Here is a 21,515-nt window from a genome sequence, read left to right as displayed (position 1 = left end):
AATAACATGCTACAAAACAATGAATGGGTCCACCAGGAAGTCAAAGAAGAAATTTTTAAAAAATTCATGGAAACAAATGAAAATAAAAACACGGCAGTCTAAAACCTTTGGGATGCAGCAAAGCCAGTCCTAGAGGGAAGTTTAGAGCAATACAGACTTACCTCAAAAAGCAAGAAAAGTCTCAAATACACAAACTAACCTTACACCTAGAGGATGAAACAGAAACAAGAACAAATGAAGCCAGCAGAAGGAAGAGAATAGTAAATATTAGAGCAGAAATAAATGATATAGAAACTAAAAAAAAAAAAAAAAAAAATAGAAACTAGGAGCTGGTTCTTTTTTTTTTAAGATTTTATTTATTTATTTATTTATTTGAGAGAGAGCAAGCGAGTGGGTGGGAGCTGGCAGAGAAGCAGAGGAAGAGGGACAAGCAGACTCCACACTGATAATGGAGCTGACACTGAGCTTGATCCCACGACCCTGAAATTCTGATCTGAGCCAAAATGAAGAGTCAAATACTTAACCCACTGAGCCACCCAGGAGCCCCAAGGAGCTGTTTCTTTGAAAAACTTAATAAAATTGATAAGCCACTAGCCAGACTTATCAAAAGAAAAAGACCCAAATAAATAAAATAACAAATGAAAGAATAGGAAAAAAAACAAATAATGCCACAGAAATATAATTAAAAATATTATGAAAAACTACAGGCCAACAAATTGGAAAACCTGGAAGAAATAGATAAATTCCTAGAAACATATAAACTACCAAAACTGAAACGGGAAGAAATAGAAAATTTGAACAGACTGATATTCAGCAAAGAAATTGAATCAGTAATATAAAAATTCCCAAAAACAAAAGTCTAAAGCCAGATGGCTTCACAGGCAAATTCTACCACCAAACATTTAAAGAAGAGTTAGTATCTTCTGCGCATTTTTTGACTTGATTATTTGTTTTTTGTGTGTTGACTTTGAGTTCTTTATAGATCTTGGATACCAGGGTTTTATCTGTAGTGTCGTTTGCAAATATCTTCTCCAATTCTGGGTTGCCTCTTTGTTTTGTTGACTGTTTCCTTTGCTGTGCAGAAGCTTTTTATCTTGATGAAGTCCCAAAAGTTCATTTTTGCTTTTGTTTCACTAGCTTTTGCTGTGGCCAATGTCAGAGGTTATTGCCTATGTTCTCCTCTAGGATTTTGATGGATTCCTGTCTCACATTGAGGTCTTTCATCCATTTTGAGTTTATCTTTGTGTATGGTGTTAGGAATGGTCGAGTTTCATTCTTCTGCATGTGGCTGTCCAATTTTCCAAGCACCATTTATTGAAGAGACTGTCTTTTTTCCATTGCATATTTTTTCCTGCTTTGTTGAAGATTATTTGACCATAGAGTTGAGGGTCCATATCTGGGCTCTCTATTCTGTTCCATTGGTCTATATGTCTGTTTTTGTGCCAGTACCATGCTGTCTTGGTGATCACTGTTTTTTAATATAGCTTGAAATCAGGCAACGTGATGCCCCCAGCTTTGTTTTTCTTTTTCAACATTTCCTTGGTGATTTGGGGTCTTTTCTGATTCCATACAAATGTTAGGACTGTTTGTTCCAGCACTTTGAAAAATGTCATTGGAATTTTGATCAGGATGGCATTGAAGGTATAGATTGCTCTGGGTAGCATAGACATTTTAACAATGTTTATTCTTTTGGTCCATGAGCATGGATTATTTTTCCAACTTTTTGTGTCTTCTTCAATTTCTTTCATGAGTGTTCTGTAGTTCCTAGAGTATAGATCCTTTACCTCTTTGGTTAGGTTTATTCCGAGGTATCTTATGGTTTTTGGTGCTACTATAAATGGAAATCTCTAATTTCTCTTTCTACAGTTGCGTTGTTAGTGTATAAGGAATCAACTGATTTCTGTGCATTGATTTTGTATTCTGCCACATTACTGAATTGCTGTATGAGTTCTAGTAATTTGGGGGTGGAATCTTCTAGTTAGAATGGCAAAAATGGACAGGGAAAGAAACAACAAATGTTGGAGAGGTTGTGGAGAAAGGGAAACCTTCTTACACTGTTGGTGGGAATGCAAGTTGGTACAACCACTTTGAAAAACAGTGTGGAGGTGCCTCAAAAAGTTAAAAATAGAGCTACCCTAGGATCCAGCAATTGCACTCCTGGATATTTACCCCAAAGACACAGATGTAGTGAAAAGAAGGGGCACATGCACCCTGATGTTCATAGCAGCAATGTCCGCAATGTCCAAGCTGTGGAAGGAGTCGAGATGTCCACTGACAGATGAATGGATAAAGAAGATGTGGTCCATATATACAATGGAATATTACTCAGCCATCAGAAAGGATGAATACCCAACTTTTACCTCAACATGGATGGGACTGGAGGAGATGATGCTAAGTGAAATAAGTCAAGCAGAGATAGTCAATTATCATATGGTTTCACTTAGTTGTGGAACATAAGGAATAGCGTGGAGGACACTAGGAGAAGGAAGGGAAAAATGAAGGGAAAATAAAAAAAATAAAGGGAAAAATAAAAATAAATTAATAATTAAATATTGAAAAGATAACACATCCATCTTCTCAAATAGTTAATGATTTGTTGTATGTGGTGTGAATGTAAGATTTATTCTTCACAACTTTCAAGCACACCATACCATATTACTAACTACAGTTACCATTTTACATTAGATCCTATGAACTAAAGGGGGGGTGGAAATCAGAGGGAGAGATGAACCATGAGAGACTATGGACTCTGAGAAACAAACAGGGTTTTAGAGGGAAGGGGGGAGGGGGGATTGGTTAGCCCAGTGATGGGTATTAAGGAGGACACATACTACATGGAGCACTGGGTGTTATATGAAAACAAGGGATCATGGATCACCACATCAAAAACTAATGATGTATGGTGACTAACATAACATAATAAAATTTAAAAAAAAATAAAGAAGAGTTAATACTTATTCTTCTCTAACTATTCCAAAAAATAGAAAAGGAAGGAAAACTTCCAATTTCCTCCAATGAGGCCAGCATTACCCTGATATCAAAACCAGATAAAGACACCCCTAAAAAAGAAAACTACAGACCAATATCCCTGATGAACATGGATGCAAAACTTCTCAATAAAATACTAGCAAAGTGAGTCCAAAAGCACACTAAAAAATATCATTCACCATGATCAAGTGGGATTCATTCCTGGGCTGCAAGGGTAGTTCAAAATTCACAAAGCAATCAACTTGATACATCACACTAATAAAAGAAAGGATAAAAACCATATGATCCTTTCAACAGATGTAAAAAAAGCATTTCACAAAATACAACATCTGTTCATGATAAAAACTCTAAACAAAGTAGGGTTAGAGGGAACATACCTCAAAATAAGAAAGGCCATATATGAAAAACAGCTAATATCACTGTGAATGGGGAAATATCCAATGGGAACTTTTCCTCTACAGTCAGGAACAGGCAGGGATGTTCATTCTTATCACTCTTATTCAACATAGCACAGGAAGTCTTAGCCTCAGCAATCTGACAACAAAAAAGAAAGGCATCCAGATTGGCAAAGAAGAAGTCAAACTCACTATATGCAGATGACATGAAACTCTATATAAAAAACCTGAAAGACTCCATCAAAAATGCTCAAACTGATAAAGGAATTCAGCAAAGTCACAGGATACAAAATCAACATATAGAAATCTGTTGAATTTCTACATGCCAGTAATGAAGAAGCAGAAAGAGAAATTAAGGAATCTCATTTACATTTGCACCAAAAATAATAAGATACCTAAGAATAAACATAACCAAAGAGGTGAAAGACCTGTACTCTGAAAACTATAAAACACTGATGAAAGAAATTGAATATGACACAAAGAAATGGAAAAGCATTCCATGCTAATGGATTAACAAATATTGTTAAAATGTCTATACTACCCAAAACTATCTGCACATTTAATGCAATCCCTATCAAAATACCAACAGCATTTTTCACAGAGCTAGAACAAACAATCCTAAAATTTCTATGGAACCACAAAAGACCCCAAATAGCCAAAGCAATCTTGAAAAAGAAAAGCACAGCTGTAGGCATCATAATTCTGGGCTTCAAGTTTTATTACAAAGCTGTAGTGATCAAAACAGTTTAGCACTGTCACAAAAATAGACACATAGATCAATGGATAGAATACAAAACCCAGAAGTGAACCCACAACTTTATGGTCGGTCAAACTTTGACAAAGCGGGGAAGAATATCCAATGGAAAAAAAAAAAAAGCAGTTTTTTCAGCAAATGGTGTTGGGAAGACTGGACAGAAACATGCAAAAAGAATGAAACTGGACCACTTTCCTATACCATAAATTAATTCAAAATAGATTAAAGTCCTAAATGTGCTACCTGAAACCATAAACATCCTAGAAGAGAACACAGGCAGCAACTTCTTTGACATTGGCCATAGCAACTTCCTTTTTAGATATGTCTCCTGAGACAAGGGAAACAAAAGCCAAATAAACTATTGGGACTTCATCAAAATAAAAAGCTTCTGCACAGTAAAGGAAACAATCAACAAAACTGAAAGACAAGGCACTGGGATAAGATATTTGCAAATGACATATCTGATAAGGGTTAGTATCCAAAATATATAAAGAACTGATGGAACTCAACACGCAAAAAGCAAATAATCAAGCTAAAAAATGGGCAGAAGAGCACTGTGAATTGTGCAAGACTGTTGAATCACAGATCTGTACCTCTGAAACAAATAATGCAACATAGGTTAAGAAAAAAAAAAAGAAGATAGCGGGAGGGGAAGAATGAAGGGGGGAAAATCAGAGTGGGAGATGAACCATGAGAGACGATGGACTCTGAAAAACAGTTCTAGAGGGGAGGGGGGTGGGGGGATGGGTTAGCCTAGTGATGGGTATTAAAGAGGGCACGTTCTGCGTGGAGCACTGGGTGTTATACGCAAACAATGAAAAACTAATGATGTAATGTATGGTGATTAACATAACAATAAAAAAATTTTTAAAAACTTTTAAAAAAATGGGCAGAAGACATGAATAAACATTTTTCCAAAGACATCCTAAAATTAACAACAAAAGAAACAACGGGTGTCAGCGAGGATGTGGAGAAAGGGGAAACTCTTGAACTGTTGGTGGGAATGCAAACTGGTGTAGCCACTGTGGAAAAGAGTATGGAGGTTCCTCAAAAACTTAAAAATAAAACTACCCTACAATCCAGCAATTGCACTACTAGGTATTTACCCAAAGAATACAAAACTACTAATTCGAAGGGATACATGCATACATACATATGTTTATAGCAACATTATTTACAATAGCCAAATTATGGAAACAGCCCAAGTGTCTATTGACTGATGAATGAATAAAGAAGATGTGGTGTATACATATATATATACAATGGAATAGTAGTCATAAAAAAGAACAAAATCTTGCCATTTGCAATGACATGAATGGAGCTAGAGAGTGTTACACTAAGTGAAATAAATCAGAAAAAGACAAATACCATATGTATTGTGTTGGAAGTTAACTAGACTTATTGTGGTGATCATTTTGTAATATGTATAGAAATATCAAATCACTATGTTGTACAGAAACTAATATATGATATATCAATATTTTCTCTATTAAAAATTAATACTTAAATTTTGAAAAGATAACACATCCATCTCCTCAAATAGTTAATGATTTTTTGTATGTGGTGTGAATGTAAGATTTATTCTTCACAACTTTCAAGCACACCATACCATATTACTAACCACGGTTACCATTTTACATTAGATCCTATGAACTTATTCTTTTTATAACTGAAATCCTGTACCCTTTGAACCATATCTCCCTATATCCTCCCACTAGCCCCTGGCAACCGCTATTCTATTCTCTGTTTCTATGATAATGGTTTGTTTGGCTTTTTTTAGATTCCTTATCTAAGTGAGATTGTACAGAATATGTCTTTCTCCCTCTGATGTATTTCACTTAGTATAAATCCCTTTAGAGTTACTCATGTTGTGGCATTGGCAAGATTTACTTCCTTGTTATGGCTGAAAATAATATTCCTGTGTGTGTGTGTGTGTGCATGTCACATTCTCTTTATCCAAATAACTGTCAAATAACATTTAGGTTACTTCCATATCTTGGCTCTTATGAATAAGGCAGCAATGAACATGGGGTTGCAGGTATCTCTTCAAGATCCAGATTTCATTTCCTTCAGACATATACCCAGTAATGGGATCGATGAATCATGCGGTAGCTTTATGTCTTTTTTTTTTTAAAGCTGCCAAACTGTTTTCCATAATGGCTATAACAATTTGCATTCCTATTAACAGTGTTTAAAGGTTTCCTTTTCTCCACAGCTTTGCCAACATTTATCTCTTGTCTTTTTGATAATAGCCAACCTAATAGATGTGAGGTGATATCTCATATTACTTTCAATTTGTATGTCTCTCAAAATGAGTGATGTTGAGCATCTTTTAAAATACTGATTGGCCTTATCTATGTCTTCTTTGGAAAAATATCTATTCGATTCCTTTGCCCATTTCTTATTGGAATATTTGCTTTTTGGCTGCTGAGTTATGTGAGTTCTTTATAATTTGGATATTAACCCCTTATTAGATATATGGCTTGCCAATATTTTTTCCCCTGTGGTAGTTGCCTTTTCAATTGATTGCTTCCTTTATTGTTAAGAAGCTCCGTAGTTTGATGTGGTCCCACTTGTTTATTTGTTGTCTACTAATGGTATCTTATGCAAGAAATCATTGCAAAGACCAACACCAAGGATCATTTTAATTTTGTTTTCTTCTAGGAATTTTACAGTTTTAGGTCTTAGCTTTAAGTCTTTCATCCATTTTGAGTTAACGTTTTGTGAGTGGTATAAGACAAGGTTGCCATTTCATTCTCTAGATTAGGATTTCCAGTTTTCCCAGTACCATTTTTTGAAGAGATTACCATTTTTCCATTGTATATTATGGGTGCCATGTCAAAAAATGTTTATGTCTGGGCTCTGTTCTGTTCCACTGGTCCGGATTCCTATTTTTATGCCAGTACCATAATTTTTGATGACTGTTACTTTGTAAATAGATTGAAATCAGGAAATGTGATGCCTCCACTTTGTTGTTCTTAAGATTGCTTTGTCTATTCAGGGTCATTAATAGTTCCATATGAATTTTAGGATTTTTTTCTATTTCTGTTCAAATCAATCTAATTCTTTTTAAGTCCTTTATATTTGAGCATACCATAGTTTATTTAACTAGGCCTCTGTTGAATGGCACTTTTGTTGTGATATCAGCTTCCTAACAATGTTGCAACAGACATCATTTGAATAAATAGCTATTTTAGAATCCAGTCTTGGTTTCTATCAGCTCAAACATAAGTCTTCTGCCTAAAAGGAATTGCCACTATTTCCTCCCTGACACTAATTTTATGACCCTTTCTTTTGCAGTACACAAATTGTCTCTCACTTAAAACCGACTGATTTTTTGAAGAACCATAGGTATATTAAGAATAAATATCATATGTATTCCAAAAAAACCAACATTCCAGTGAATTTGAACTTTTAAAATTTCTCTGTCAATGTTTGTCAAAGTGTAGTCTCTAGACTAGCAGCCTGGGCATCAACTGGGAATATATTAGAAATACAAATTATTGGACCCTACCTCAGACCTACAGAATCAGAAGCTTTAAGGTTCAAGTCCAGCGAGCTGTTTTAACAAGTTTTCTGGGTGATTCTGACATAGGCTAAATTTGGAGAACTATTGTACTATATTTATACTGCTCTAAGTTAAGGGTGTCCCAGTATCATTTCTATAGAAACATAGGTTTATTTATGTATGTACTTGTATGATTTATGTACTGCTTTTCCATTTCCATTCCCAGTGTTACTACTATTCATATATAATAATCTGTTTTCCATATGTCACATATAATAAAAATTATATCAGCTATAATGAAATTAAACTTTTTTTTAATCACACAATAACTTTTCTTTAAAGTCACACATACTGCTGCCCGAAATCTCCACCACACCCCTATTTTTGAGAAAAAATGAGTTCTGGTCAAGATAAGCAACATGAGCAAATTCATGGAGATAGTAATGAAATCTGCATTTGTAGAAACTTAATGAAAATAACACTGACTTGAAAGGATGGTGCTTATTGAACAATAGTGGGAAATACCGTGGATAAATAGGGAAGGTCCAGATCATGGAGGAGCTTAATTGGTAGCAGGTAAGTTTGAATGTTTGCAATGCTTTCTCTTTTTTCTAATTTTAAAAAAGTTATATTGTCAATGACAAATGATTAAAATATTCAGCCTATTCAAAATGTTAATGTTTGAACATTGCACAACAAATTTCAAAAAGGAAAGGAAGTAAACATAAAGTAAAAGTAAATGCCTCATGACAATAACCTTATTGATATCTGTTAGAGCATATTTTGTAGAATTTGTATTGGCACAAAATATAAGTGCTAATAATTTGAAAGACATGATTCTTGCCAATCAATGTTAACATTAAAATATTATTTTTAACTACATTTTCACTGTGCCCTAGAGAGAGTAATACTATTGGATGACATGGTCTTAAATCTAATCTGGATTATTACTGACATGAATATTTAAATTTGTATAATACCCTTTTGAACTTTGAATGTGTGTGTGTATATATATATGTATATATACATATATATATATCTGGCAAAAATGAGAGCACTGAACAATGATATTGATCTAAGTACATGGAGTTCCATTTAGTGTCAAAAATTAAAGAAAAAATAGATTTCTCCAGAAACATAAAATGGAAAAATTAATGAAATAATGGCTATTTTCTAAAATCTCTCATTTAAAGATATTGTTTATAATTTATATAGTAGTAAAAAATGTATAGCTTTTATAGTAAATAGAAATCATAAATTGAGCCTAATTAAAGTGTCAGCCAAGAGAAAATAAATGGAATATTTCTTCACTAATAACCGATTATCTATTTTCTGAAACTGAAACATCCCAGAGGTAATATAACAATGAAACATATTAACAACTCTTGTGAGGATTTTGGAGAGAATATATACAGAAACAAATAGTAAAATTGTTATTACAAGTTGCCAAATAATTGGATTGTGAATAAGGTGAATTTTATGTTTCTCTCTAGAATGATTTTTTTCAACATAAATTTTAGTTCAACATAGCAATCTGTCCCCATGAATGGCAATTGCTGGGATTATTTAAACTGGATCCATTCTAGCTTCTCAGTTTGCCCCCATGGACTATCCAGATAACAGTGCCATATATATTAATTATGTAATAATTTGATTAAATGAGCTAATATGTGTGCTAAATTAGTGCTTCTCAAGCCTGTCTACAAGATAGAATTCATCTGGAATGCTTTTATAAAACACTAATTCTCTGCTCCCTTCCCCAGACCAGTTAAACCAGATTCTTTGTAGGTGATTCAAATATGCTGCCAGAGTTGAGAAACATGCTAACATGTTTCAATGATAACATTTGATGATAGAAGGGAAATCAACTAATATTCAAAACCATATACAAATAATTGCAGCTGATTTTTTAAAAATCCAGATCTTATAGCTACTAGCAGAGGAAACCCAATGAACAAATTCAATCTATATTGGCTCCATTTAAAAATTCTCCCAAACCACCTCTTCCATGTCAACTACAACTTTAGCTCCACAGCACTCCCCAGTAGAATTTCCTGTGATAATGGAAATGTTCTGTACTTGTGCCTTCTAATAAGGGAACTATGAGTCATATGCAGTTGTTGAACTCTTGAGATGTGGCTAGTGTGACTGAGAATCTAGATCTTTAGTTTTAATTAGTTTAAATCTAAATAGCCATATGTGGTTTGTGGCTCCCATATTGGAAAGTACAACTCAAGAATTATCAATGATCCAACAGTTAATCAAGGACCTGGGAAGGCAGTGAGCTATTTAGAAAAATATATAGGAAATATTTCTGTTGATTAATGACTGGTATAAGTAAAAACAGACCCCTGGAGAAGTAGGGGTAGGAATAGTATTTCAACAGTGTTGTTGGATAAAATGTAGTGCTTTTTTATGGTAGTAGGATGTCCCTTAATACTGAGTAGACAATATCAGTTTCAACCAAGAACACTGACTAATTAAAATTAGACCAGAATTAGGGCAAAAGTAAGTAGGATCTATAGTCTTTGGAAGGCTTTGGCTACCATCAAAGATAGGCAAGTCCTTTCCATTTTTAACAATGCTGTGAAAAAATTATTCTGACATTTGTTTAAGATAATAATTAAGACTTTATTCAAGACTACTGCAATAGGGCAGGGAGATTGAACACAACTCCAAATATAGTGAAGAGAGCTAGGGATTTGTAGCCAATGAGCAGAATGAAGAGGTCAATATGAAATTACAAAAGGAGACATCAAGGGTAGGAGCATTCCTACTAAGTTAGCTGAACGGTATTCTTGCTAAAAGCAGGCCAAGGACAGGGCCAAGGCCTTGTAAAAAGAGGGCTTAGAGGAGTCTAACTATAATTTGCTGAAGGTGTGAGTCTTTAGTTAAAATCAACTTTTTAGCATTGAGAGAAAGATCACTGATTTTAAAAAGTTCTAGATAATGTTTTGAAAAATGACATGCAATTAATCTAACATATACTTTAATAACAAGAAATGCATAAAACTGAAAGTTTCAAAAATGTTTGTATGTGTGTATATTAGAGGTTGAATTAAATGAAAGTTATAATTACTTGGTTTATTTTCAGAATTCTTCTTTACTATCTGGAACAAACTCGAAACTCTAAGATCAAAGCCTTTTTGTTGCTGATGTTAAGGAAGGAGCTCTATGTTGAAGCTCCAGCTTGCTCTATTCACTAATGTTCCTGTAATATCTCCAGGAGTGGTGTAAAAGCAATAAAATGAAATTTGATCATATGTGTTTTGATAATGTCATGTTTATTTAAGTGTCATATATTTTGCAAATATGTTTTGTATGATGTTATATAGAGACAAGTCATCTTCATACATTTCTTATACCTCCAGGTAAAATAATTAAAATTTAGAAAATATCTTGCTTTATTTTTTTCACATTGAAACTGGAAATTCATTGAAGAGGTCACAACAAAAATCTTTATTCATTATATAATATTTAATAAACCTATAAATCATACTAAATATTTAGTAAAACTAAAAATCATACCACTAGATGTAGTTGAACTATGAAAGATTTATAAACTCTAAGGACAATACTCTGTGTGGGAATGTTAGTAATGAATATCAAGTTAAACTGATGCTAGTATTAAAAGGAATATTGAAAAGAATAAGAAGGAAAAACCTTATAAATATTGAATGAGTAGCAGTCCAATATGTGATCTTGTTTTCTCTTTTGGTCCTGAGATTAATGGATGATGATGATGATGATTATATAATGTGCTTTTATTTAAGTGAAGATTTGTTTTAATTTTTTTTTAAGATTATTTATTTATTTATTTGAGAGAGAGTGTGTGAGCTGGGGGAGGAGCAGAGGGAGAGGGACAAGCAGACTCTGGGCCAAGCGGGAAGCCCGAGGCAGGGTTCGATCCCATGACCTTGAGATCATGACCTGAGTGAAATCAAGAGTTAGAGCCTTAATCGACTGAGCTACCCAGGTGCCCCTGTTTTATTTATTTTTAAAATATTTTATCAACTTTTACTATTCATAAATATGAATTAATATTTTGGTTTCTTATTTACTTGAACATCCAAATGAAATAAAATTAAATGAAATAATACACTTATGTATTAAATTAGATTTTTTTCCAGTATCCAAGATTATTGTATCATTTCAAATGTGCTTATATTGACAGGCTACTGCTTTAGTGGAAAAAGAATCAATAGGTATTAAAACTTCTATGTTTAAGAATTTGATCTTTCATATTCAGGGGCTCAATATATATATGGTCATTGTAGATCCCAGAGATAGATTCAAAGTGATTTTTTTGCCATATCTTTGGTGCCTCTCAATGATACACAGACAAATTTTTAAGTCAAATACATATGTACTCCATCAGTTTATTAATTCGTTTTGAAAAATGTAAGACCTAGGTACAGGAAACCATTTTATGTCACTTTATCTACCTATAGAATATATTTCTTTAAACAACCTTAGAGTTTGAAAGATAAGTTGTAACAAATCATGTATAACATGCAATTCTACTTCTTGTAGAATTGCTTTCACAACTTGATATTTAAAAGATGATCATTTGACTTCTAAAGTGCATCTAGTTATAGTAATCTCTCTCTCACTTTCTCTCTCTCTCTCTCTTTGGTAGAAAATAATTAATTTTTTTATTGAAGTATAATTAACATACAGTGTTATATAGTTTCAGATGTACAATATAAAGATTCAATTAATCTACATATTTCTCAGTCCTTATAAAGATAACTGTACTCTTAATCCACTTTATTTCACTTACCCCACACCCACCTTTCTTCTGGCAACCATCAGTTTGTTCTCTGTATTTAGGAGTCTGTTTTTTTGTTTGTTTGTCTCCCTTTTTTGTTTTTTTGATCACTTCTTTTGTTTCTTAAATCCCACATTTGAGTGAAATAATATGACATTTGCCTTTCTCTGCCTGACTTATTTCACTTAGCATTATGCCCTCTAGATCCATTCATGTTGTTGTAAATGGCAAGATTTCATTTTTTTTGTGGCTGAATAATATTTTATCATATATATATATATAATGATTTTTTTCTTTTTTTTATCCTGTTCAGGTAGCCAACATACAGTAAGTACATCATTGGACATTTTGAGAATATTTATTCTTCTACCCATGAGCATGAAATGTTTTTCCACCTCTCTGTGTCTGCCTCCATTTTTTTTTCATAAGTGTTCTGTAGTTTCTGGAGTATAGATCCTTTACCTCTTTGGTTAGATTTATTCCTAGGTATCTTATGGTTTTTGGTGCAATTGGAAATGGAATCGATTCCTTAATTTATCTTTCTTCAGTCTCATTGTTAGTGTAGAGAAATGCAACTGATTTCTGTGCATTGATTTTGTAACCTGCCATGTGTCTGAATTGCTGGACGAGTTCTAGTAATTTGGGAGTGGAGTCTTTGGAGTTTCTTCATAAAGTATCATGTCATCTACAAAGAGAGAGAGCTTAACTTCTTTGCCAATTTGAATGCCTTTTATTGCTTTTTGTTGTCTGATTGCTGAAGCTAGCACTTCTAGTACTATGTTGAACAATAACGATGAGAGTGGGCATCCTGTCATGTTCCTGACTTTAAGGGAAAAGCTCTCAGTTTTTCTCCATTGAAAATGATATTTGGTGTGGGCTTTTCATAGATGGCATTTATGCTATTGAGGTATGTTCCTTCTATCCCTATACTCTGAAGAGTTTTTAATCAGGAAAGGGTGCTGTATTTTGTCAAATGCTTTTTCTGCATCAATTGAGAGTATCATATGGTTCTTGGCTCTTCTTTTACTAATGTGCTCTATCACATTGATTGATTTCTGAATAAATCCCACCAGGCCATGGTGAATAATCCTTTGACTGTACTGTTGGATCCTATCGGCTAGGATCTTGAGTATTTTGGCATCCATATACATCAGGGATATCGGTCTGTACTTCTTTTGATGGGATCTTTGGTTTGGGGATCAGGGTACAGCTGGCCTCACAGAACGAGTTTGGAAGTTTTCCTTCCATTTCTATTTTTTTGAAACAGCTTGGGTAGAATAGGTATTATTTCTTCTTTAAATGTTTGGTAGAATTCCCCTGGTAAGCCATCTGGCCCTGGACTCTTGTTTTCGGGGGGAGGCTTTTGATTACTGCTTCAATTTCCTTGCTGGTTATAGGTCTGTTCAGATTGTCTATTTCTTCTTGTTTCAGTCTTGGTAGTTTATAGGTTTCCAGGAATGCATCCATTTTTTCCAGATCGCCTAATCTGTTGGCCTATAGCTGCTGATAATAAGTTGTAACAATTGTATTTCCTTGGTGTTAGTCGTTATCGCTCCCCTTTCGTTCATGATTTTATTAATGTGGGTCCTTTCTCTTATCTTTTGGATAAGTGTGGCTAGGGGTTTGTTGATCTTATTAATTCTTTCAAAGAACCGGCTTTTAGTTTTGTTGATCTGTTCTACTGTTTTTCTGGTTTCTATTTCATTGATTTCTTGCTCTAATCTTTATTATTTCTCTTCTCCTGCTTGATTTAGGCTTTATTTGCTGTCTTTTCTCCAGGTCCTTTAGGTGTAAGGTTAGCTTGTGCATTTGGGATTTTTCTAATTTTTTGAGAGCGACTTGGATGGCTATGTATTTCCCTCTTAGAACTGCCTTTGCAGTATCCTATAGGTTTTGAACCAATGTATTTTCATTCTCGGTAGTTTCAGTGAATTGTTTAAGTTCTTCCTTAATTTCCTTGTTGACCCAATTATTCTTTAGCAGGATGCTGTTTCACTTCCAAGTGTTTGAGTTCCTTCCAAATTTCTTCTTGTGGTTGAGTTCCAGTTGCAAAGCACTGTGGTCTGAAATATGCAGTGAATAATCTCAATCTTTTGGTATCGGTTGAGACCTGATTTGTGACCCAGTATGTGATCTATTCTGGAGGAAGTTCCATGTGCACTCAAGAAGAATGCCTATTTTGTTGTTTTAGGGTGGAATGTTCTGCATATATCTACGAAATCCATCTGGTTCAAAGTTATTGTTTCTTTGTCAATCTTCTGCGTAGATGATCTGTCCATTGCTGTGAGTGGATTGTTGAGGTCTCCTACTCTTAATGTATTATCATCAATATGTTTATTTTGGTTATTAATTGGTTTATATAATTGGCTGCTCCCATGTTGGGGGCATAGATATTTACAAGATAAAAAGCTTCGCACAGCAAAGGAAACAGTCAACAAAATTAAGAGGCAACCCACGGAATGGGAAAAGATATTTGCAAATGACACTACAGATATAGGGCTGTTATCTAAGATCTATAAAGAACTTCTCAAACTCAACACCCAAAAAAAACAAATAATCCAGTCATGAAATGGGCAGAAGACATGAACAGACACTTCTCCAAAGAAGACATACAAATGGCTAACAGACACATGAAAAAATGTTCAACACCACTAGCCATCAGGGAAATGCAAATTAAAACCACAATGAGATACCACCACACACCAGTTAGAATGGCAAAAATTAATAAGACAGGAAACAAGTGTTAGCAAGGATATGCAGAAAGGGGAACCGTTTTACACTGTTGGTTGGAATGCAAGCTTGTGCAGCCACTCTGGAAAATGGTATGGAGGTTCCTCAAGAAGTTAAAAATAGAGCTACCCTAGGACCCAGCAATTGCACTCCTGGGTATTTACCCCAAAGACACAGATGTAGTGAAAAGAAGGGCCAAATGTGCCACAGTGTTCATAGCAGCACTGTCCACAATAGCCAAACTGTGGAAAGAGCTGAGATACCCTTCAACAGACGAATGGATAAAGAAGATGTGGTCCATATATACAAGGGAATTTTTTTTCAAAGATTTTATTTATTTATTTATTTGACAGACAAAGAGAGAAGCGGCAGCAGCAGAGGGAGTGGGAGAAGCAGGCTCCCCACTGAGCAGGGAGCCTGATATGGGACTCGAGCCCAGGACCCTGGGATCATGACCTAAGCCAAAGGCAGATGCTTGACTGACTGAGCCACCCAGGCATCCCTATACAATGGAATATTACTCAGCCATCAGAAAGGATGAATGCTTACCATTTACATCTACACGGATGGAACTGCAGAACAGCATACTAAGTGAAATAAGGTAAGCAGAGAAAGACAATTATCATATGGTTTCACTCGTATGTGGAACATAAGGAATAGTGTAGAGGACCATAGGGGAAGGGAGGGAAAACTGATTGGGAAGAAATCAGAGGGGGAGACAAACCATAAGAGACTCTGGACTCCAGGAAACAAACTGAAGTTACAGAAGGGGGAGGGGGGTAACCAGGTGATGGGTTAAGTAGGACATGTGTTGTGATGAGCACTGGGTGTTATAAGCAACTCATAAATCGTTGAACACTACATCAAAAATTATGATTTACTCTATGTTGGTTAACTGAACATAATAAAAAACAAATTAAGAAAATAAAATATTTCTTTTGATTAAAGGAACATATAAAAAATAAAATAAATTTTCTGGTTGTTCTTGTAGGTTTTCTGTTTCTTTCTTTTTCTCTATTTTTTTAAATTTTATTTTATTATGTTATGTTAGTCACCATATAATACATCATTAGTTTTTGATATGCCGATCAGTGATTCATTGTTTTTGTATAACACCCAGTGCTCCATGCAGTACGTGCCCTCCTAAATACCCATCATCCGGCTAACCCATCCCCACACCCCCCTCCCCTCTAAAACCCTCAGTTTGTTTCTCAGACTCCATAGTCTCTCATGGTTCATCTCTCCCTCCAATTTCCCCCGCTTCATTTTTCCCTTCCTTCTCCTAATGTCCTCCATGCTATTCCTTATGTTCCACAAATAAGTGAAACCATATGATAATTGACTATCTCTGCTTGACTTATTTCACTTAGCATAATCTCCTCCAGTCCCATCCATGTTGATGTAAAAGTTGGATATTCATCCTTTCTGATGGCTGAGTGATATTCCATTGTATATATGGACCACATCTTCTTAATCCATTCATCTGTTGAAGGGCATCTCAGCTCTTTCCACAGTTTGGCTATTGCGGACTTTGCTGCTATGAACATTGGGGTGCATATGGCCCTTCTTTTCACTACATCTGTGTCTTTGGGGTAAATACCCAGGAATGCAATTGCTGAGTCCTAGGGTAGCTCTATTAACTTTTTGAGGCACCTCCACACTGTTTTCCAAAGTGGCTGTACCAACTTGCATTTCCACCAACAGTGTAAGAGTGTTCCCCTTTCTCCACAACCTCTCCAACATTTGTTGTTTCTTGCCCTGTCAATTTTTACCATTCTAACTGGCCAGATTAATCTATACCTTCAATGCCATCTTGATCAAAATTCCAATGACATTTTTCAAAGTGCTGGAACAAACAATCCTAAAATTTGTATGGAATCAGAAAAGACCCCAAATCACCAAGGAAATGTTGAAAAAGAAAAACAAGGCTGGGGGCATCATGTTGCCCGATTTCAAGCTATATTACAAAGCAGTGATCACCAAGACACTATGGTACTGGCACAAAAACAGACATATAGACCAATGGAACAGAATAGAGAACCCAGATATGGACCCTCAACTCTATGGTCAAATAATCTTCAACAAAGCAGGAAAAAATATGCACTGGAAAAAAGACAGTCTCTTCAATAAATGGTGTTGGGAAAATTGGACAGCCACATGCAGAAGAATGAAACTCGACCATTTTCTACCACCATACACAAAGATAAACTCAAAATGGATGAAAGACCTCAATGTGAGACAGGAATCCATCAAAATCCTAGAGAAGAACATAGGCAATAACCTCTTTGACATTGGCCACAGCAACTTCTTTCAAGATACATCTCCAAAGGCTAGTGAAACAAAAACAAAAATGAACTTTTGGGACTTCATCAAGATAAAAATCTTTGGCACAGCAAAGGAAACAGTCAACTAAACAAGGAGGCAACCCACAGAATGGGAGAAGATATTTGCAAATGACATACAGACAAAGGGCTGATTTCCAAGATCTATAAAGAACTTCTCAAACTCAACACCCAAAAAAACAAATAATCAAGTCTAAAAATGGGCAGAAGACATGAACAGACACTTCTCTGAAGAAGACATACAAATGGCTTACAGACACATGAAAAAATGTTCATCATCAGCCATCAGGGAAATTCAAATTAAAACCACATTGAGATACTACCTTACTCCTTTTCTCTTTTTCTCTTTTTTTGTGATTGATGAGTATCTATAGTGTTTTGTTTGGCTTTCTTTCTCTCTTGTGTGTGTGTGTGTGTCTATGTGTGTGTATCATAGTTTTGAGTTTGTGGTTTCCTCGAGGTTAATATATAACATCCTAAATAAATAGTAGACCATATTAATTTGATGGTCATTTAGGTTCACACACATTCTAAAAAAAGTGAAAGAAAGAAAAATGAGATTTTTTTTTCTTTTTCACCCTCTCTTCCCTTTCTACTCCTTTCTCCACTTTTCATGTATATGTTGTCATATTTTACATCTTTTTATTCACATTTTTTATGTCTAATTATGGCCATTTCTTTTCTCCTTAAAGAAGTCCCTTTAACATTTCTTGTAAGTCTGGTTTAGTGGTGAAAATTTCTTCATTGGTTATTTGTCTGAGGAACTCTTTATCTGTCCTTTAAATCTGAATGATAACCTTTCTGGGAAGAGTATTCATGGTTGTAGGTTTTTTCCTTCCAGCGCTTTGCATACATCATTGCCACTCTCTTCTGTCTTGCAAAGTTTCTGTTGAAAAATCAGCTGATAGCCTTTAAATTTTCCCCTGTGGGTAACTTTCTGTTTCTCTCTTGCTACTTTTAAAATTGTCTTTATCTTTAAACTTTGACATTTTAATTATTATGTGACATGGTGTAGATCTCTTTGAGTTCATCTTGTTGGAACTCTGTGCTCTTGGACTTGGATATCTATTTCTCTCATTAGGTTAGGGAAGTTTTCAGTTATTATTTCTTCAAATATGTTTTCTACACCTTTCTCCCTCTTTTTCTTCTTCTGGGACCCCTAGAATGCAAATGTTTGTTTGCTTTTGTCCAATAGACCTCTTTTATTTTTAAGATTTTATTTATTTATTTGATGGAGAGATAGAGAGAGACAGAGATCACAAGCGGGGGGAGGGGAGGGAATGGCAGGGGGAGAAGGGGGAGAAAGAGAAGCAGTATCCCTGCTGAGCAGGGAGCCCAATGTGGGGCTCATTCCCAGGACCCTGGGATCATGACCTTAGCCAAAGGCAGACGCCCAACCAACTGAGCCACCCAGGCACCCATCCAACAGACCTCTTAATGTATCCTCATTTTGGGGGCATCTGGGTGGCTCAGTGAGTTAAGCATCCGACTAAATTTTGGCTCAGGTCATGGTCTCAGAGTTGTGAGATCAAGCCTCACATCTGGCTTTGTGCTGGGTGTGGAGACTGCTTAAGATTCTCTCTCTCCCTCTCCCTCTTTCCCTCACAAATGTACCCTCAAAAAAATGTATCCTTATTTTTTAAAAATTACTTTCTCTTTCTTGCTGTTCAACATGTGTGCTTTCCCTTACCCTACTTCCAGATCTCTGATACATTCTTCTACATTCCCTAATCGGTAGATTAGGTGTTTTTAAGATCTAATGTGTCTTTCAATGGAATATTATGCAGCCATCAAAAGGAATGAGATCTTGCCATTTGCAACGACGTGGATGGAACTGGAGGGTGTTATGCTGAGTGAAATAAGTCAATCAGAGAAAGACATGTATCATATGACCTCACTGATATGAGGAATTCTTAATCTCAGGAAACAAACTGGGGGTTGCTGGAGTGGTGGGGGGTGGGAGGGATGGGGTGGCTGGGTGATAGACATTGGGGAGGGTATGTGTTATGGTGAGCACTGTGAATTGTACAAGACTGATGAATCACGGATCTGTACTTCTGAAACAAATAATGCAATATATGTTTAAAAAAAAGAAGAAGAAGATAGGGGAAGAATGAAGGGGAGTAAGTTGGAGGGGGAGACGAACCATGAGAGACGATGGACTCTGAAAAACAAACTGAGGGTTCTAGAGGGGAGGGGGTGGGGGATGGGTTAGCCTGGTGATGGGTATTAAAGAGGGCACATTCTGCGTGGAGCACTGGGTGTTATGCACAAACAATGAATCATGGAACACTACATCAAAAACTAATGATGTAATGTATGGTGATTAACATAACAATAAAAATTATTTTAAGAAAAGATCTAATGTGTTTTTGTTCCATTGTGTTTTTTATGTCAGTTATTGTATTCTTCAGCTCTGATTGGTTCTTTTTAATATTTTCTATCTCTTCATTGAAGGTCTCACTGAGTTCTTCCATTCTTTTCTTCAGTCTAGTTGGTATCTTTATAATCATTACTTTAAATTCTTTGTCAGTCATATTGCTTATCTCTGTTTCATTTAATTCTTCTACCTAGGTGTTTTTTTTTTTTTTTCTTATTCCTCCTTTTGGAGCATATTCCTCCATATACCCATTTTGGCTGATTTTCTGCATTTCTTTCTGAGTTAGGCAAAATGGCTACTTCTAAAGTTGAAGGAATGGTCTTGTGTATGGTGACCCCTACACTGACAACGTGTGGTTGGTGACTTTTGCCAACTGGCTGGAGCTGTGGTTGTGTATGTTAGTTACTCTTTTATACTGTGGCTTATTACAGAGATAATAAAAAATAATGATAAAAAAATTAAAAATAAATGAAAAAGGAAAATAACAAAAGAAAAAAGAAAAATGAGAAGAAAAAAAGAACAAGAAAGAACAAAAGCAAAAAAGAGAAAAATAAAAACAAAAGAAGATAAGACATATTTTAAATGGTAAAAAATAAATAAATAAAATAAAACAGTAAAAATTTAAAAAACACCACAAAACCATGGCTTATTTTCTGTGCTCCAGTACCACAGGGCAGCTGGTGTGGGCTTGTGGACCCTGGGCTAGCTGTGGTCACAAGCTTACCATGAGCTGGAACCTGCTCAGGTCTTGGCTTTTAAGGTGGAGAGGGAGAGAACATTCCCACAGTTCCTCAGTCTTTTAAAACCATGCCTTTTTTTCTGTGCCACAGTGTGACTTGGGCTGCGATGGGTTTCAGGAACCTGGGCTTGCTGAAGTCTCAAGTTCCCTGTGATGACTGGACCTGCCAGTTATAGCATCAGGAACTGCTCTTTATGGCATTAGGACCCTCCAAATATGGCATCCAAATCTGTCATGGTTATGGTGACCAGACTCTGCTCAAGTCTGGGCTTTTGAGGTGGAGGGAGAGAGAGCATTCTCACAATTCTTCAACCCTTTTTAACCACAGCTTTTTTTCTGACCCACTGCATGTAGGGCTGGTGTGGGTTTGTGGACCCTGGGTTCCCTGAAATCACAAGCTCACTGAGACAACTGGACCTACCCATTATGGTGTCTAGACCCTGCTCTGGTCTAGGCTTTTAAGGTGGGGTGTGAACATAAATCATATTATTCTTCAGTCCCTCTGACCTCTAGAGAGCTTTCCCACAGCTCCTCCACCACTTGACATAGTTCTAGTGTTGTCTCTTTTATATGCTACTTGCTCTTTTAAACCATGGCTTCTTTTCTTGTGCCAAGGACAGAATCTGTTCCCAGTCCCTCAGTGCTATCCCTCCCCACTGTCATCAGCAGCAGCGGGGATGGAAATTCCCTTTGTTATCGTGTCTCTATCTTTCTTGCTGTTCTTTTTCTATTCTCTCTGTCTCTGTTCAGTAGCTTTTCAGTCAGTCCTCAGTTCTTCTTCAGGAGGAATTGCTCTAATAGGTGTAATTGATGTGTTCCATGAAAGAGGTGAGTTTAGAGTCTTCCTAAGTTGCCGTCTTGAACCAAAACCATCTACACATGTCTCTTACATCTTTTTGAACATTAGT

The 21,515-nt window shown here is 35.6% G+C and overlaps 1 protein-coding gene across 7 annotated transcripts in view; it reads left to right on the top strand.

The window, feature by feature from the left end:
• Positions 1 to 10,898, top strand: part of CCDC7 (coiled-coil domain containing 7) — a 337,256-nt gene extending 326,358 nt beyond the window's left edge. For 6 of the 7 annotated variants that reach the window (XM_073885468.1, XM_073885465.1, XM_073885467.1 and 3 more), the window contains one exon: positions 10,740 to 10,898. In XM_073885468.1, the coding sequence (XP_073741569.1) occupies positions 10,740 to 10,801 (62 nt within the window). In that variant the 3' untranslated portion in view covers positions 10,802 to 10,898. Of the gene's footprint in view, positions 1 to 7,987; positions 8,222 to 10,739 lie in introns of all 7 variants that reach the window. The other variant, XM_025885863.2, reaches the window with a different exon arrangement.
• Positions 10,899 to 21,515: the final 10,617 nt, after the last annotated feature.

The sequence above is a fragment of the Callorhinus ursinus genome, unplaced genomic scaffold (genome assembly GCF_003265705.2).
Source record: "Callorhinus ursinus isolate GAN/ISIS: 27379988/994484 unplaced genomic scaffold, GSC_fseal_2.0 scaffold62, whole genome shotgun sequence".
Classification (NCBI taxonomy): Eukaryota; Metazoa; Chordata; class Mammalia; order Carnivora; family Otariidae; genus Callorhinus; species Callorhinus ursinus.
This window is presented reverse-complemented; position numbering and strand designations above follow the sequence as displayed.